This window comes from Rhinolophus hipposideros (assembly GCF_964194185.1).
Source record: "Rhinolophus hipposideros genome assembly, chromosome: 2".
Classification (NCBI taxonomy): domain Eukaryota; kingdom Metazoa; phylum Chordata; class Mammalia; order Chiroptera; family Rhinolophidae; genus Rhinolophus; species Rhinolophus hipposideros.
The window spans coordinates 106,310,261-106,326,907 of record NC_138048.1 but is presented as its reverse complement, the minus strand read 5'-3'; the positions used below and the strand labels follow the sequence as shown (position 1 = coordinate 106,326,907).

The following is a 16,647-nucleotide window of genomic DNA, read 5'->3' as shown; positions in this document are numbered from 1 at the left end:
GCTACTCCAGCTTTGTCTGTTTGTTTGTTTGTTTGATTAGTGTTAGCATGGAGCAGCTTTTCTGTCTTTTATTTTTCACCTACTTGTGTTTTTATATTTGAAAAACATTTCTTGCAGGCAGTATATTGTTGGGCATTGCCTTTATATCCAGTCCCACAATCTCTGCCTTTAATTAGGATTTTAAATCATTACACTTCATATAATTATTGACATAGGTTTAAATCTATAATCTTGCTCCTTGGTTTAATTATTGCCCTATTTGTTTCCTTTTCACTCTTATTCTGCCTTCTTTGGATTAATTGAATATTTTGTATAATTCCATTTTATTTCTTTTGTTGGCTTATTAGCTTTATTTTGCCCTTTATTTTGTAATTTCAGTGGGTTCTTTACGATTAAGAGCATATACCTTGAATTTACCACATTCTGCTTTCAAGTGCATTCTACGCTTTATATGTTTTCAAGATTATTCCAAGTTAAGCAGGTATCAGCACCGCATTCCTTTCTTTTGTTGAATAATATTCCACTATATGGATATTTTGTTTATCCATTCATCGGTTGATGGATATTTGGGGAATTCGTATCTGGAAATTTTTTACTGTACGTCAAACATTGTGAATTTTACGTTGTTGGGAACTGCACATTTTTATCCCTGTAAATGTTTTTTTACTTTTGTTCTGGGGAGCAGCTAAGTTATTAGGCTGGTGCAAATGTAATTGCAATTTAAAAAGTTAAAAATAATTGCAAAAACCACAATTACGTTTGCACCGATCTAATACTTAGTGACAATTGGATCTTTATGAACCTTACCTTTAATATTTGTTAGGCCATACCAGTGTGGTGTTCAGTGTAGGGGTAATTGTACCCCACCACTGAGGTAAGACCCTGATGCACTACATCCCGCATCCTGTGAATCTTGAGGGTTTCCAGCCTGGCTGGTGGGGTCGGACACTAATCCCAGCTCTGCGTGAATGCTGGGTACTGTGACCTCCAGTCCTTCCAGGTGGTTCTTTCCTGGCTTCAGATAATTCCTCACAGGCTTGCACTGACCTGCTCAGCTGAGTTCTTTCTCTGTGTAGCTATCCTCTTTCCAGCCCTCTGTCCTATGAGTTCAGCTCCCTCATAGTCTCTCAGTTCTGTCTCCACTACTCAGGGTAGCTGCTGGGCTCCTCCTGGGTTCCCTTCTCAGTGCCATGGCCTGGAAACTCACAAAAATATGCAAACCATATGACCCAGCAATCCCTCTCCTGGGTATCTACCCAAAGAATCTGAAATCATTTATACATAAAGACACGTGTGCTCCAATGTTCATTGCAGCTTTGTTTACGGTGGCCAAGACATGGAAACAACCAAAATGTCCTTCAGTAGATGAATGGATAAAGAAGTTGTGGTATATATACACAATGGAATACTATTCAGCGTTAAGGAAAGATGATATAGGAACATTTGTGACAACATGGATGAATCTTGAGAATATAATGCTAAGCGAAATAAGTCAGACAGAAAAAGCAGAGAACCCTATGATTTCACTGATATGTGGTATATAAACCAAAAACAAGATAAACAAATGAGAAACAAGAACTCATAGACACAGACAATAGTTTAGTGGTTACCAGAGGGTAAGGGGGGTGGGGGTAGGGAGATGAGGGTAAGGGGGATCAAATATATGGTGATGGAAGGAGAACTAACTCTGGGTGGTGAACACACAATGGGATTTATTGATGATGTAATACGGATTGTACACCTGAAATTATGTAATTTCATTAACAATTGTCACCCCAATAAATAAATTAAAAAAATATATATGCAAACCCTGCAGTGATAGGCCTTACCTCACCTGTTTCCCATGTTTCACAGATCACTGTCCATTACCTGACATGCAATGGCTTTGAACCTGTTGTTTCCTATAATTTGTCTGTTCTTTGTTTTTTTCGGGTTGGAGGTTAACTCCGGTTCTTGTTATCCCACCTTGTTACTCTATAATTTAAAGGGTTAAATTATTCACTGGTGGCTGTCCAAGCTGTTATACAGAGAAATGTAGACTATGGGGAGAGATATAATTATAGCAAATCCAGCTGTTCAGACAAGCATAAGTGGCAGCTTTGGTTTCTCGTGGTAGATAATATGTTAATAAGCACTCTTTTAGGAAATCCACTTGTGCCATTTGCCTCCTTGAATGTGGGAACATTTATGTCTCCTCTCACAGGTGATCAGCGAGTTTGAAGCCTCTCCTGACTCATTTTCCTACAGAATCCCCAACCTGAGCCGAAATCGTCAGTACAGTGTCTGGGTGGTGGCCGTGACTTCAGCTGGGAGAGGCAATAGCAGTGAAATCATCACCGTGGAGCCATTAGCCAAAGGTGTGACTCTGTAGGGAGGACGGCGCTCCCGTTGTCATTTGGCTATTTCTAGGTCTCTGTTCTATCTGACATAAGGCTGACAATGCCCGAAAACTCAGGTAAAGTAGGTTATCACATTTCAGCCCAAGAACCAGTGTTGCTGCTGACTGGCCCTGGGCTTTTGTGCAAATCAGAAAATAATCCTCCCAGAAGGGAACACAGTACCAAGGATGAGTGGCTTTGCAACTCAGTGTGGTTGAGTTGGGAAAATTAGGGAGAGGAGCCCCCACTCACCCCTCTGCGTAGGTGAAAATCACAACATGGCAGTTTCCCAAGGAAGCTCTACTTTCCTCAGAATCAGGTATCACACTTCTTAAAGAGAAATGTCTGTATTTTGGTCTATCGAATTTGGAAACTTACAAAAGTAAAATCATTAGGTCTTCTTCTGTTGATAGAATACTCTGAACAAAAATCTTAAGTAACAGTGACAAGTTGGAGTCACCAGAGAACAAACACTTCCTAAAAGTAAATATAGTATCTTCACATTGAGATGTTATACTGGTTCCAAAAAGCGCATACGTAGAGATGCAGAATATTCTTATTCTACTTCTGGTAATTAGGGTCCCCCTAAATTGCCACTCATCATGAGTAGATGTATTTAAATAACAATCCCAGGCTACCAGGAGATGCCCCCCGATTTTGGAATACACCACATTGGCAATTTATTATTAATAAGGCTTATCTTATAAGGGTTATAGATGCCTGGAAGAGAAAATAAACATTCCCAGAGTCCAGTTTTACCTCTAAGAGCTCTTGTGTTTATTAAGGTGATAGGTAAGAAAGAGGCAGAATAAAAGAGCTAGAGGAAAAGAGAGTGGTGTCCCACTTTGAATACAGATAGAAAATAAGTACATGGTTGGTAAGGAAAACAAATTCATAGTTTTGTCCATTATACTCCATGATCATGATATCCAGCTATGCGTAATATGCGCTTTCTAGCACTTAGAAGACAGAGATCACCAACCAATGGGCATAAGGACTGCACTGTGGGATTAAATAAATAAATAAATAATACAGCCTAAGATCTAGGATTAGCAATAGCTTTACCTCTTCCCTGCTTTAGTGTGTTCAGTGTCATAGCTCCAGACATCGCCAGAAATGGCCTGGCTAATGTGGCAGGATATCACATATGTAGAGGGACACAACTGAAAACTGACTTGTCAAGAGAGATTAAATGTCATTTGTACATTTGGAGTAAATCATTTGGAGTGCCTATGGTATGTCAAGCACTATGCTAGAGATACAGGAGTATTTTAGTCAAAGGAACTTGACTGCTGAAGCAAATATTCCAGAAGTTTCCAGTGGCTTAACAGAATAACACAGTCAGTCCAACACAGACATTTCTGGGCAGGTAGCAGAGCAAGGTCCAGCCTCCAGAAGAGGACTGCAGCTGTTACGGAGGGAGTGAAAGAATGGAACCTTGGACCCATTTCTGGAGGAATGCCGTCCTGTGGAAGAGCCTAGGCCAGGGTTGGACCCAGAGAGCACGGCCACATGGCTGAGAGCAGTACAGGAGCCAGCAAGGTTGTCCGGGTAGCAGGTGGACTACAGGTTCTCATGAGAATAACCTGAGGAGGTTGTTAAACAGACTTCCTGAGCCCACCAGAGATCCACTGAATCACAGGACCAGAGTAGGAATCTGCATTTCTCACAAAGATTCTAGATGGTTCTCTTGCCTGTTCCTGATTTGAAAACCAGGTCTGCTGTGTTCTGTTGCCTATTCTTGGAATTTTGGACCAGGACCCTTTAAATTCCAACTGGCAGAAATAGGCAAGAATTCTAGAAACTGGGTGTTTTGGCCTTGAAGAAGAAGTACTAGCTGCTGTTTCTCAAAATGCGATGGGAAATTGTAAGTCCTGGAGTTAATTTTAGGAGTTTTAGCCAGCATATTAAAGAACTAGAATGGAATAGGATGGAAGAGAGTCAAGTAGTCTAGACTAGACTTGGTGGGGGGTGGGGGAGCCTAGAACATGTCAGAACAAAGTAAGTTTTAATTTCTAGAACTTGGTCTTTACTCACTCACTCATCCCAGTGTCTATAGTTTCTGGGATTAAGGTAAAACATATTTCTTACAGCAGGGAGAGGGCTCTTAAAAAGCTTGAAAGCCCCTAACTCTAGCTGGGTTTCCCTAATCACTCCCATTTTGCTTGGAGAAATCATATTAAAGGATGATCTGAAGGGTTCGAAAGGGAAAATGCCAAACTATCGATGCCAGGAAACCAAAACCACGTGACCAGGATATTTTCATTATTGTGATGGAAAATCAGAACCATCAATGACTTATGAAGTGGTCTCTGCCCCAGAATGCTTCATTCCGTGACAAAGGGTGCCATCCACAGGCCAGCTCTGAAGACCCTGCTCGAAGGAGGAAGAGCTTGAGTTGCCCCCTCAGTCGAGGGACATTGCTTCAAACACGTGGTTGGGTTTCACTGTAATATTTGCTGCACAAAACATGCCCAGCTTCTGAGCCCCCTGGCATTTCCTCTTTCTCTCTGCTCTTGCCCACAGCACTCAGAACAACAACAAAAAAATTTTTGATAAAAGTTTGATAGAAGTTCATAACAAGGCTTGTGTTCAGGACTTTCCAGATGAATCTGCTCCTTATTAAACCGGAAATGGTGCAGGGGTCCCAACACTGGTTCCATCTTTATGGGTCCAGAATCAAATTGGAGTGACATTCCACCTGAATGTCTATGCATCAGCACAGGCTGAGCTTCCAGAGGGGATGTCCCCCAAAGCAGTATCCCAGGGTATGGCAAAGGTCACACAAATAGCTCTGCCTCTGTCAGCTTTTGTGTCTTGCTCAAGAAGGTGGTACCAGAGCCTGTCGGTGCTGGGCCCCGCTGGTCAGTAAGGCGGTGTCTGCTGACACAGGTCCACCACGGGTTTTCTCCTCTCTGCCTTCGAGGCCCTTCTGCGACTTTGGGGCTGCGCCAATGTCAGATGCTCCTGGCAGATGCTCCTGTTTGAGCATCTGAATCACTGACCCAAGCCAAGGGTTATTCTTCAAGAGAGGCCACTCTGAAAACATTTATTTTCCTTAATGTTTGTGCTGAAGATCAAGTTGATATAAGAAGGTCAGGAAAGTACCACAAAATTGATCAACAGAGTTGTCTCAGTTTTATTTCTTCCTGTCTTTTGGAGCTTTATGTTTTGTACTGTCTATTCTCTCAGATATTAAAAGTATATTTTAATGTGCAGTTTTGGGTGTTGAGATAGATTGTTTAATAAAGTGCTTTGAAAAATAATTGGGTTCATAGAAAACACAGCTTGGAGCTGCTGGTCTAATGAAGCCCCAGATATTTAACTGGGGCTCCTCATGTTTAGTCAATAGAAGGGAAAATACGCTACCATAGGGTTGTTCAGGTATTTGTATGTTCTTACAGTGAAACTCCCTGATGCCAGAGAATAGCGTTGACAGGTGTAACGTGAGTCAACAGTGCTGCACTCACCATTTTTTGGGGGGTGTTGCTGTATTGGGGAAAGTCATTTTGATGTCTGTGTAGACAAATCTGTGAATTAATTGGGCTACTCCTCTGGTTGGTATTCCAGCTCCCGCACGAATCCTTACCTTCAGTGGTACAGTGACTACTCCATGGATGAAAGACATAGCCTTGCCTTGTAAAGCTGTTGGGGACCCTTCTCCTGCAGTAAAATGGATGAAAGACAGGTAACCAGTAACCCAATGTATGCCTTTAGTGAAATCCTAAAAGATCACATCAGAGTTACTATGTTGGGTTTAGTGGTCTCATTTTGTATTCATTTACACTAAAGAAAGCTATGAAACCAACCAACACTTCTGAGGTGCAGGGAGGGGAGGACTCAGCTTTAACACTAAAAGGACCTGATCGATTATGGAAATCCTCTATCAGTTCAGAGCCTTTAAATTCATAGAAGAATGCTTACAAGGAAGATAGTCTGACCAACCCAATATTCTCTGTGGAAGTTTTCTGTACTTTATCGTGTAAATTTCTTACATAGCTAAGATGAAGGTATCGAAGGTTTTGTAAGACTTAGTGCCCATTTTTCGCCTTCCGAGATAATGGTCCAACTAACCCTAACTGAAATGCTCTGAGAAATAACTGTAAGAAATGGAATACATTAGGACTTTGCTAATGTAAAATCTGGTTTTCTATACTCAATAGTAATTATTAAAATAATAGCAGTGAAGACAGAAGGGAGAAAGTGGGTGAGATCTATTCTGTCCTTGTAACTTTTTAAAGTGCTTAATCTCTGTTCAGAGGAAGAAATTAGGTTATAAATAAAGGATTGAGAATTCACTAATGAGCATAGAGATTTGATATAAAATGGATTCAGAGAAGTACTAATTTTTAAATAAAAGTATTTAAAGACATAAACTATTGAAATAATAGTCTTGGTCCAGTGACCACTTTTCTCATCGTTTTAAAAGTCAGTTAATCCAAAGGAAATAAGTATGCTCCCCAGGTCAGACGGCATGCTGCCCGATGAGGGGATGTCCTCAGATGACTGAACAACCACCATAGTGGTGGTGGTTATGATGACGATGGAATTCTCTTCATACTGGGGCCAACTCATCACCCCTTGACATACCACACAGTTCATTTTTAGGTCAAAATCATTAACATCTGTAACTTTAAGTGACTCTACAAGAGATCCCCAATTGTCCATATATGATTTGGTCAAAATGGCACTTCTGCCCACAGAAGGAATTCCCAAAAGAGGAAGTCACGGGTGCCTGGGGGGGACACAACGGGCATGGACAAAGGTGAGGAGCCAGAACCCAGGCCCTCGACACAGACCTTGCATTAACATAGTGTTTTCTACAAAGAACTAAACTGTGTTATTTGATTTTTCTTGCGATATACTCATAGTTTAGTTGTTACTTAATACAAGCTTTCAACAGCATTATTGGCTTCAAAGAGAGTGTTTATGCTCTTCCCCCACCTCAGCTAATTTGGATTGTAATTTCTTTAATCTGTGCCTTTTTCTTCCTGTGAGGCAGTAACGGGACACCCAGCCTGGTAACGATTGATGGGCGAAGGAGTGTCTTCAGCAACGGGAGCTTTGTCATCCGAACGGTGAAGGCAGAAGATTCCGGCTACTACAGCTGTGTCGCCAATAACAACTGGGGGTCCGATGAAATCATTTTAAATTTGCAAGTGCAAGGTACAAAACTGTGGGACTCTTTTTAATGACATTTGTTGTACGTGTGCCTATAGACAAAGAGTAAAGTGGAGCAAATTGAACAGTCAGCCTTTATAAAGAGCTAATTGCTATTTTCATATTACAAAGGAAAATATGTGTTCATTTTGGAAAATAGAATTAAACAAATCAAAGAAAATGAAAAGCATTCGTAATCCCAGAGACAGCACTAGCTACATTTTTGTGTACAGCGAGCCTAGTCTCATTTTTCTTTATGCGTACATCGATGAAAAAGTCCTTCTTAGTAAGTTCTATTAATTGCACTGTTTACTCTACCTATGTATAAGCGTAAACCAGAAAACACAAACAAAAAGTAAGTCTGAGTTGAGGTCTTTTATTTCTGCTAATTAAATTGTTATATGCAATATGTAAAAAGGACACTAACTGAAAGTCTGTATTACTGTGTTTCCCTGAAAATAAGACCGGATCTTATATTAAGTTTTGCTCCAAAAGATGCATTAGGGCTTATGTTCAGGGGATGTCCTCCTGAAAAATCATGCTAGGGCTTATTTTCCGGTTAGGCCTTATTTTAGGGAAAACATGGTATAATATTTAATTGTGTATTTAATGCAGCCAATGGATTTTTTTTCTTGATAACGTACACAAAAAGTACACAACCAATTCAATATTGCAAATTAAAATCAAGTATAAAATCCCAATGGCCACTGATTGGGTTCAGATTGAGCTGTACAAGTGATATTTTATTAGAAGAAAAATCAAAGTGTATGCTTCTTTGGATGTAAGGGTTGTCACATTAATAAATAATGGCAAGTAAAAATAAAATTAGTATTGTCCTAAGTGGGAGGGAAGGGGCAGAGAAGAACTATATTTTAAAAAAATAATCCAAAATTGAGCTGGAATTTCAAATTGATTGAAGTCAGGAAAAATCCAAAGCATTTTAATAGACACTATAGACATGGATCAATTTTTCAGGCCTTTAGATTAATACATCAGGCTTCTCTAAGAGGAAAAGACAAGGACATTTTATGGGAAGCTTTCTATATAATTTGGATATCCTGATTCTGAATTTCTCTGGCATTTCTGTCCTCAGAGTTAATCCCAAATAATATTGAGGCCCATTAGTAGAAGTATGTATTGTGCAAACCTTGTATGAGTATTCAGATTGTTGAGTATTATTGAGCATATATTATTTTATGCCGCTCAATGGCATACCTTTGGTTTTCGGAGGAGAGAGAGAGACAGGCTGGGGGGTGGGGTAGGGATGGAGTTGCGTCTTGCAGGAATAGCTAAGAAAGTGGAAAATTTTGCAGTCACTTTCCCCCTCCCTCTTTCTCATCCCTGAGAACAGAACAGCTAAGTGGATGCCATTTATCTTTCTCACTTGAATCATGGCTGAAATTCAGGGTAAAACAATGCATGTATCCTTCGTAAGTTTAAAGAGATTTCAATCAGTAATGAACAGCTCAGAAATTCAAAGGATCGGTGAGGAATGTGTTAGATATAAATCCAAGTAGACATGTGGTTGAATTTTCTTTAAATAATAGATTCACTCTGTTCTAGCTCTTTAGCCCAGGATATCAACTAAATAGACATTTTGACAGAAGTGAATTGCATATTTTGGCAACCTTAAACACTTATTTAATAAATGGCTGTTAAAACTGATTTGGTAAATGACTGTTGAGGAAGATTAAAGACGTGAAAAACTGATTCTTGTTTTCTAAAACCTGTTTCCTACCCAGTCCCGCCAGACCAGCCTCGGCTCACGGTATCCAAAACCACGTCTTCTTCCATTACCCTCTCCTGGCTCCCTGGAGATAACGGGGGCAGTTCTATCAGAGGTAAGGAAAAATAGGTTGTCCACAATCATCCATCAGTTGTCATTAGCCTCAGGCTGATAAGTGACGCATCTTCATCAAATAATTTGATGTGTTAGTTTTTCCTCCAAAAAAAAATACATTGTAAAATTAATTCTTCCATTACCTAAATAAGAAATCACACATCTAGTTTTATGGTATTTGTTGAAACTTATTTCTCCAAGGAATCCCATTCACAAAATTATTATCATGCATCCAATCTGAGTGAAATATTAACAAATGCAAAAAAAAAGAAACAAAAACAAATTTGGTAATCTGTCCCCTGAGGTTCTGTATACCATTTCTTCCCCATATTGTCAACACTGTCCATTCATTCATTCATTCATTCATGTACTCAATCATTCATTTAAGTAATCACAGTTACTGTTCTTATAAAGTATTAGAAGATGGAAAATGTAGAGTTTAGATGGAAAGCGATTTACGGGCACAAAGCTTTTGCAATGAGTGCATAGTAGAAAAGAATAAAGGAAGTTTATACTGAAGGAATGAGGTAGCATGATAATACTAGCATAAGTGGAGTTGGGAGAACATCATTCTGAGGAAGGTGTAGACCAAGAAAAAAGGAGTCAATCCAGAAGAGACTGAAGATGCTCTAGAGTGAGGGTCTGAGTGATAAAAGAGGTCTTCCAGCGGTTGGAAGAGGATGGCAGACTTAGGTTTCCAAAGGCAGAGGACATTCTTTCTTCAGAGATGGGAGAAAGGGTAAGAAGACAACTGGAAGTACAGGAGCATTTTGGGGTGAAGACAGTGGTGTAGAACCAGCTCCTTCCAGCTCATGAGAGCAAGTTGCTGCACCTTTTCCCAGCTTTGCACTCAGTGATATTTACACATCACGGAAATCAGAAATGCTACCACGCAGGGCTCTTTTTTTTTTTTTCAAGAGCCAGTTGTTAAACATTTATTAACACTCCACTGGGTGAAGGGGAGGATCTTCCCCCTTTTTTAGGAACGAAAAAGGTGAGATTTTTATTTTAAAATAGTTGGATGGGTAGGGGTGAGGATGCGTTTGTGGGTTTGAAGAGCGTGGGAAAGATTTGTAACAGCTGCCGTGTGGATGCCAAGGGAGTTATTAATAGATGAACAACGTCATTGCCAAGTGGGAGGGAGGCCCCAGCTGCACGTAAACAACACAAATTGTAGTGGTCACAATCATCACACTTTAATGACTTTCTCACGTGATGCTGGGCAGCTGGGAAGAAAACTGAATCATGGGTGACCAAAGTTCGTGGCTGGCAGGGTGTGTAGCAGGAAGTCAAAACAGGGAGTGGAGCCAGGCTCCTTACTGGAATGGTCTACCAGAGGTTCTAGGCTGGTTAGAGAACGTTTTCATGGGAAAAAAATATGGGGCACTGAGGGAAGAGTTCAAGGGACCCTAGTGCTCCAGGTTCAAATGAAATGAAGCTTTGGTTCTGTCAGCGTGGGAGCATGAGAGAGGTAGTACAGGAGGAGTCAGAGCAGAAGGTCTTAGAGATGAAGCCAATTTTAGCAATGAAGAGTCTCTAAGAAAAGGTGTCCCTGAAACATAGTGGCAGCCGAAGCCATTGGCATGAGGGTTCCCAGGACCAAGGGTTAGAAAAGCCTCCTACAAGTGGTTTAGATGGAGGAAATGAGAAGGAAAGCACAACCTCCATGACATGCAGGCCACCGCGGAGGCGTTTTGGACAGAGCTGGAGTGGAAGGCAGGATATAACGGTGGAAGCATAGAGTACGCAGATCCATCCCTCAGCTGTCAGGTGCTGAGGGAACTGCAAGGCGTGCTGGTCAGGCACACAGAAGAGAAAATGAGGCTCAGGAAGGAGGAGGGACCCCAAGGCTGCAGAGGACTTGAGGAGCGGGAACAAGGAAGGAGTAGGGAAGATACTGCTACGGCCGGGGATGGAGGACTCGGAGATGGTGATCTCCGAGAGAGTGGTTAGGAGCTCTGTCGTATGGACGAGATGAGTGCTTTGCCTGTATAAAAATGGAGTACACGGGCAGGCTAGAGGATACCAGTCGGTTAGTATAAAGACACCATGCATCAGGCAGGCAAGTCCTGGGTGTCCTTAGGAGACAAGGACAGAGCAGACAGGATCTGTTTGCCCCCAGGAAGGTGGTTAGGGTAACAGGGATGGAGCTCATACAAGGAAGAATGTCTCAGTGACCACAAGGCAAGGAGCGTGGGATCCAGATTCTGATAGTGGGGTTTGAGTCTGTCATGCAGGGTGTAATGTGGGGTCTCAGCTCCTGCTCCCCACACAACAATGCAGGACATGGTGAAGCCAAAAAGGAACACCCACGGAGCCATAGATAGGGGAGTCATACCACTATAGTCTCGCTGGCGGCTGGGTTGGAGACACAGGATGCAGGACCCACACTAACCGCAACCTGCCGTCCTCTTCTCTGCCAACCAACCAACCCCACTTCCTAGCTGCAATCCGCCCTGCAAACTGCAATCCACACTTGCTAGCTCAGCCACCATCTTCTTGCTAGCCCCCATTTTCTGCTAGCGTAGCCATGGCAGTTATATCAGTGGCCAATGGCTCATTGGTTATAGCTGATGGCCAACTAGCCACAGCTGATGGCCATCCAATCACAGTTGATGACCATTTACTACCTGAGCTAGCACCTTTCTATGTGAGGGCGAGAGCCTGGAAACTGCACTCCTGGCTCTGTCCCCACAGAGTCTTACTCACAGGACCCTAGAATGGTCACCTAACCTCACTGAACCTCAGTGTCTTCATCTACACTGTGGAAAAAGTAGTGACTATTCATAGGCTTACAAGCAGACAATGAGCAGCACATGATGAGCGCTCAAAACATGGACAGCTGTTGCCAGCAGTGGCAGAAGTAGAGGTAATAGGGGTCATGAGCAGAAATGAATTGTGGGAGGGACTTTTCAAACTAAGGAGAAGCCAGATTCCCATTGAAATGTTGGGAAGCCTATAGGATGGGAGCCAATTCTCTTTGTGGTTATGAACTGAGTAGGGTGTGGTTGAATAGATTCCTACCCCCACTGACAACATATCCCTTTTCTAGAGCTTTGGATCTCTTACATAAGGATTTGGCCACACATGCTCTGAAGGGCAGATATTTACAGATTGCGTGTCCATTTCCTGCTGTCCACTATGCCTTTTAAAAGGGAACGGGCAGAAAGTGGTTTTATTTTCACCACACTACCCAGTAATACCACTATAGTGATATCCAGTGTGGCTTAAATAGCTCACTAATCAACAGGTAATCATGGCCTGGGTTAAATTTCCTGGAAGCAGGAAAAGTTCCAATGTTGTCTTGCAAAGAGGTGTGAATTCTGGGAACTCGCATCCATACAAAATGCAAACATCAGCGAACTTCTGGTCAAAAGCAAATAACGTACTTTTGAATATTTCTTGTCTTCTGAAGGCTACATATTGCAATACTCAGAGGATAACAGTGAGCAGTGGGGAAGTTTCCCAATCAGCCCCAGTGAGCGTTCTTACCGCCTAGAAAATCTGAAATGTGGGACTTGGTATAAGTTCACTCTTACTGCCCAAAATGGAGTGGGACCAGGGCGCATAAGTGAAATCATAGAAGCGAAAACATTAGGGAAAGGTATGTATGCCTCTTTCTTGTTTCTAGATTTCCTCTGTTTTCCAGATCAGGGGTGGGGTGGGCGGTTGGAATCACAAAGGATGTGTCATATATTTGCATGTTTGTGTGTTTGAACATTCTTTTTCCCAAAATGGATTCAGCAATGTTACATACAGCATAATGAGAGATGACCGGTGCTTACAGAGTATTCTCATTCTTTTTTTTTTTTCTTTTCAATATTTTATTTGCAATTAAAAAGAAAAGTGTCATTTGAAAATCAAGGGTTTTGGTGGCCAGGCTGGGCAGCCATGAAATATGACATTTGTACTCTTACCTTCTCCCTTCCTCACCCCAGAGCCCCTCTATATAACTTTCAGGTTGCCTCTTAGGCCCTACTTTTCAGGTGGAAAGTGACTGGGATAGATTGTCAACCTTTAATGTGGGGTGTTTGGTTTTTATTTTCGTTTTTGTTTTAATCCAAACATGGGCCCCAGGGAGATGAACCTCAGGGAAATGGCATTCAGTGGTGAAATTTGCAGCCCAGGAGTGCCAGGAAGAGGGAGGTAAAAAGAGATTCCTTGTAGGTTTCCCTCACATCTGAATTTTATCTGGTGGGGTGGACTGGATGGCAGGAGAGAGAGAATTGAGAAGGCAAAGACGTTATTTGGATCTGGCTGGAGTTTTAGATAACATGTGGTAAGAGTTCAGATGATGAGGGATTGATTTATGCAGAAATATGTCTCGTCGGGCCCTGGGAGCCTGTATGAAACATTTGGATCCTCAGGGACACCTGTTGGTACTTCCCAACTCCAACTCTGTCTCCTCTTGAGTCAGATCCATTCACATGAGAATGTGAACGCTCAGCACACTGCAGCGGGTCCTTCAGAACCACTAAAGGAAAGACCTACACAAAAATAGCATTGCTCTTCAGGGATCTCTAAGATACACATAAAGAACCTCTAGCCACCCAATTTCCTCTCTCTAATCACCTATCTCATCACAGTAGGAGAAGCTCATTGGTGCATGGGGTCCTTATTAATAGGGGACAAATTGGGGTGGCCCATGGCCCACACTGGGATTGAGTGCCCCCCACAGGTGGAGAAAGCAGGGGGCAGGGGGTGCCGACTCCACCATCTCTCTTTCATGCATCCTGGGCTGACCCCATAGTGTGTTCCTCCGCAGAGCCACAGTTCTCCAAGGAGCAGGAACTCTTTGCCAGCATCAACACCACGCGCGTGAGGCTGAACCTCATCGGCTGGAATGACGGCGGCTGTCCCATCACCTCCTTCACGCTCGAGTACAGGCCCTTTGGGACCACAGTGTGGACCACGGCTCAGCGGACATCTCTCTCCAAGTCGTACATTCTGTATGACCTGCAGGAAGCCACCTGGTACGAGCTGCAGATTCGGGTGTGCAACAGCGCCGGCTGTGCAGAGAAGCAGGCCCACTTCGCCACGCTCAACTACGATGGCAGTAAGCTGGCTGGTTTCATAGCCCCCTGTCTGTGTCTCCGGGCACGTGTACGTGCTCACTGTCACTTCCCCATCTGACATTCATCCTTGGCACAGTGACCACTGCCCACAGATTCCATTAGGCTCTCGGCCCAGTCCCTCCAGAGCTCCCTAGTTCCTTATATCCACATGACCAGGGCTGTGATCCAGAAATAAGCAGCTGAGGTCCAATGGGTTGCTCATTAGGGAGTCTGGTGCAGGAGTGATTTCACTTTGAGCTGCAAGATTCTTTACCAAGTGCTTCTGTTCCTTGTCAGTGACTGTGAATTAACACCGCTTTTGTTGTCTCCCACCCCTCCCCCACCCCATCCCAATCCACATAACAGCTTTCTGTTTTGCTCTCATTAAGCCCTTAAACTGCATGTGCAAAAACAGTTTTCCGCGGTAAAGGAGCTTATGTTACCGGTAGTCTCTGAGCAGAAATAGAGGCACTGAAAGAAATAGAACCATGTCATGGGATATTAGTGCACATACGTGCTAACACACACACACACACACACACACACACACACACAAAGCTTGTATGGCCTTTTTTGAAAGTCAGGTGAGAGGTCTTGTGAGGTTTAGTTGACCAAAAATAAATGGTTAATTTTTATCCTTTTTTTTCTACAACTACTAGTATCAAGGGCCATATATTGGTAGCTGAACAAATGCCCAGCCCAGTGAAGCTGAAAGGTAGTGTGTCATTGGAGGCTGTGTCTTGGGAACTTGGGAAGTCCTGATGGCATGTTAACGATGCTTCCTTGCAGGAAGCAGGTTGCACCTGGTGGTGACTGTGATTCGGGCAGCAGCAGTCATGGTTTTAGAGGCTCTAATCACAAGGCGAAACCGGCTGCAATGTATCAGAATGTTTGGGGCTCCTGCCTTAGCTCCCCTCAGAGCCTTCTGTCCAGTCTTCACTGATCAGACCAGACCACAGTGCTGGGTGACTTAGCCTAGAAAGTCTGTACCTGAGCAAGCACCCCAATACTTTATTTGCCACCAGGCAGGCTAAGGGGTGTCGACTCCTCTGTTTATATGCTATGGCAGGAACGTCCTTGGAGTGAAGGTTATACTGTTGTAAGAAAAGAAGGTCCATGAACCCAAGAAACAATCAAAGAACCTAATGAGGTGATTTTGCCTGGGATCCTCATGTCATTGCCTCCAACATGGTGGCCCCTAGAGCCGCTTCTTCCTGCCCTGGCACACTGTGTGACCCCAGCCTGAATCTCCTGTCCGAGGCCATTGCTTTACAAAGTCCTCCCCAGCCAGAGCCCTGGCTCGTCTCCAGCATTTCAGGCCATGGGCCCGTGAGTGTAAGAAGGTCCTTTGGTAGAAGCCCCGCTGGTATTGGTCACAGCACCCTGGGGCCCCACCTCTGCGGTGCCTGCTGCCCCATGGCCCTGGAGGCCTTGCCCAGCTCCTTCCTGCACGGTAACCTGTTCTCTTCTGGGGTTGATGCTTTCCTGACTTTCCAGGCCTCAGTTACCGGTGACGTCATTCAAAGATCACAAAAGCATCCCACAGTCAGAGCAGCACTTCCAACTTGCTTTCTCCCCAACGTGGTTCAATTTTTTTGGTCTTCGGCATGGACCAAACACTTCACTTCGTATTCACGGGTTCCCTGAAGTCCTTTGCTGTCTGGTACCGTTTGGGTAGGAAGCAAATTTCTTACTTTAGATTACTGATTTATATTAATTGGCCTAGATAACCGCACTCCGGCATGGAGCTTATCTACAATCTGAGCAGATGCTGGACTACCTAGTGTGCCCATCGGTGATATGTTCACAGCTACTCATTTAATTGGAAACCACTCACGTACAGAATTTGAAATCGGCTAACTCACAAAGCACGCTGCAGATTTTCAATGTTTGTCTTCTAACAATAAAAAATGTAATGTTCTTACCTTAGCCAGGAGATTAGGTTATAATCATGAAAAAGGCTTGTGAGCTGCATTTTTCTGAAATTTGAAATGATTTTATGACACTAAGAAATAAGGATACGTGTTTATATTTTCCTTGCAAAACATTATGTGTTTCTTTGGAACAATTTGATAGATATATAGCTTTAATATATCTTTTGTCACATCTGCCTGAAGAGTTTTCTTCATTTTGGGAAAACAAACTTTGACAATTAGCCTCACATCTATAGCAATCAGATTTCAGATTCTTTCATTTCTTTATTTGAATTTTCCTC

General features: G+C 42.9%; 1 protein-coding gene across 2 annotated transcripts in view; it reads left to right on the top strand.

Annotated features, from left to right (window-relative positions):
* The window catches only part of DSCAM (DS cell adhesion molecule), a 656,085-nt gene that overhangs the window by 587,768 nt on the left and 51,670 nt on the right, over positions 1-16,647 (top strand). For both annotated transcript variants that reach the window (XM_081078404.1, XM_081078403.1), the window contains exons 21-26: positions 2,204-2,357; positions 5,949-6,066; positions 7,381-7,544; positions 9,281-9,379; positions 12,794-12,982; positions 14,144-14,434. In XM_081078404.1, the coding sequence (XP_080934530.1) occupies positions 2,204-2,357; positions 5,949-6,066; positions 7,381-7,544; positions 9,281-9,379; positions 12,794-12,982; positions 14,144-14,434 (1,015 nt within the window). The remainder of the gene's footprint in view (positions 1-2,203; positions 2,358-5,948; positions 6,067-7,380; positions 7,545-9,280; positions 9,380-12,793; positions 12,983-14,143; positions 14,435-16,647) is intronic.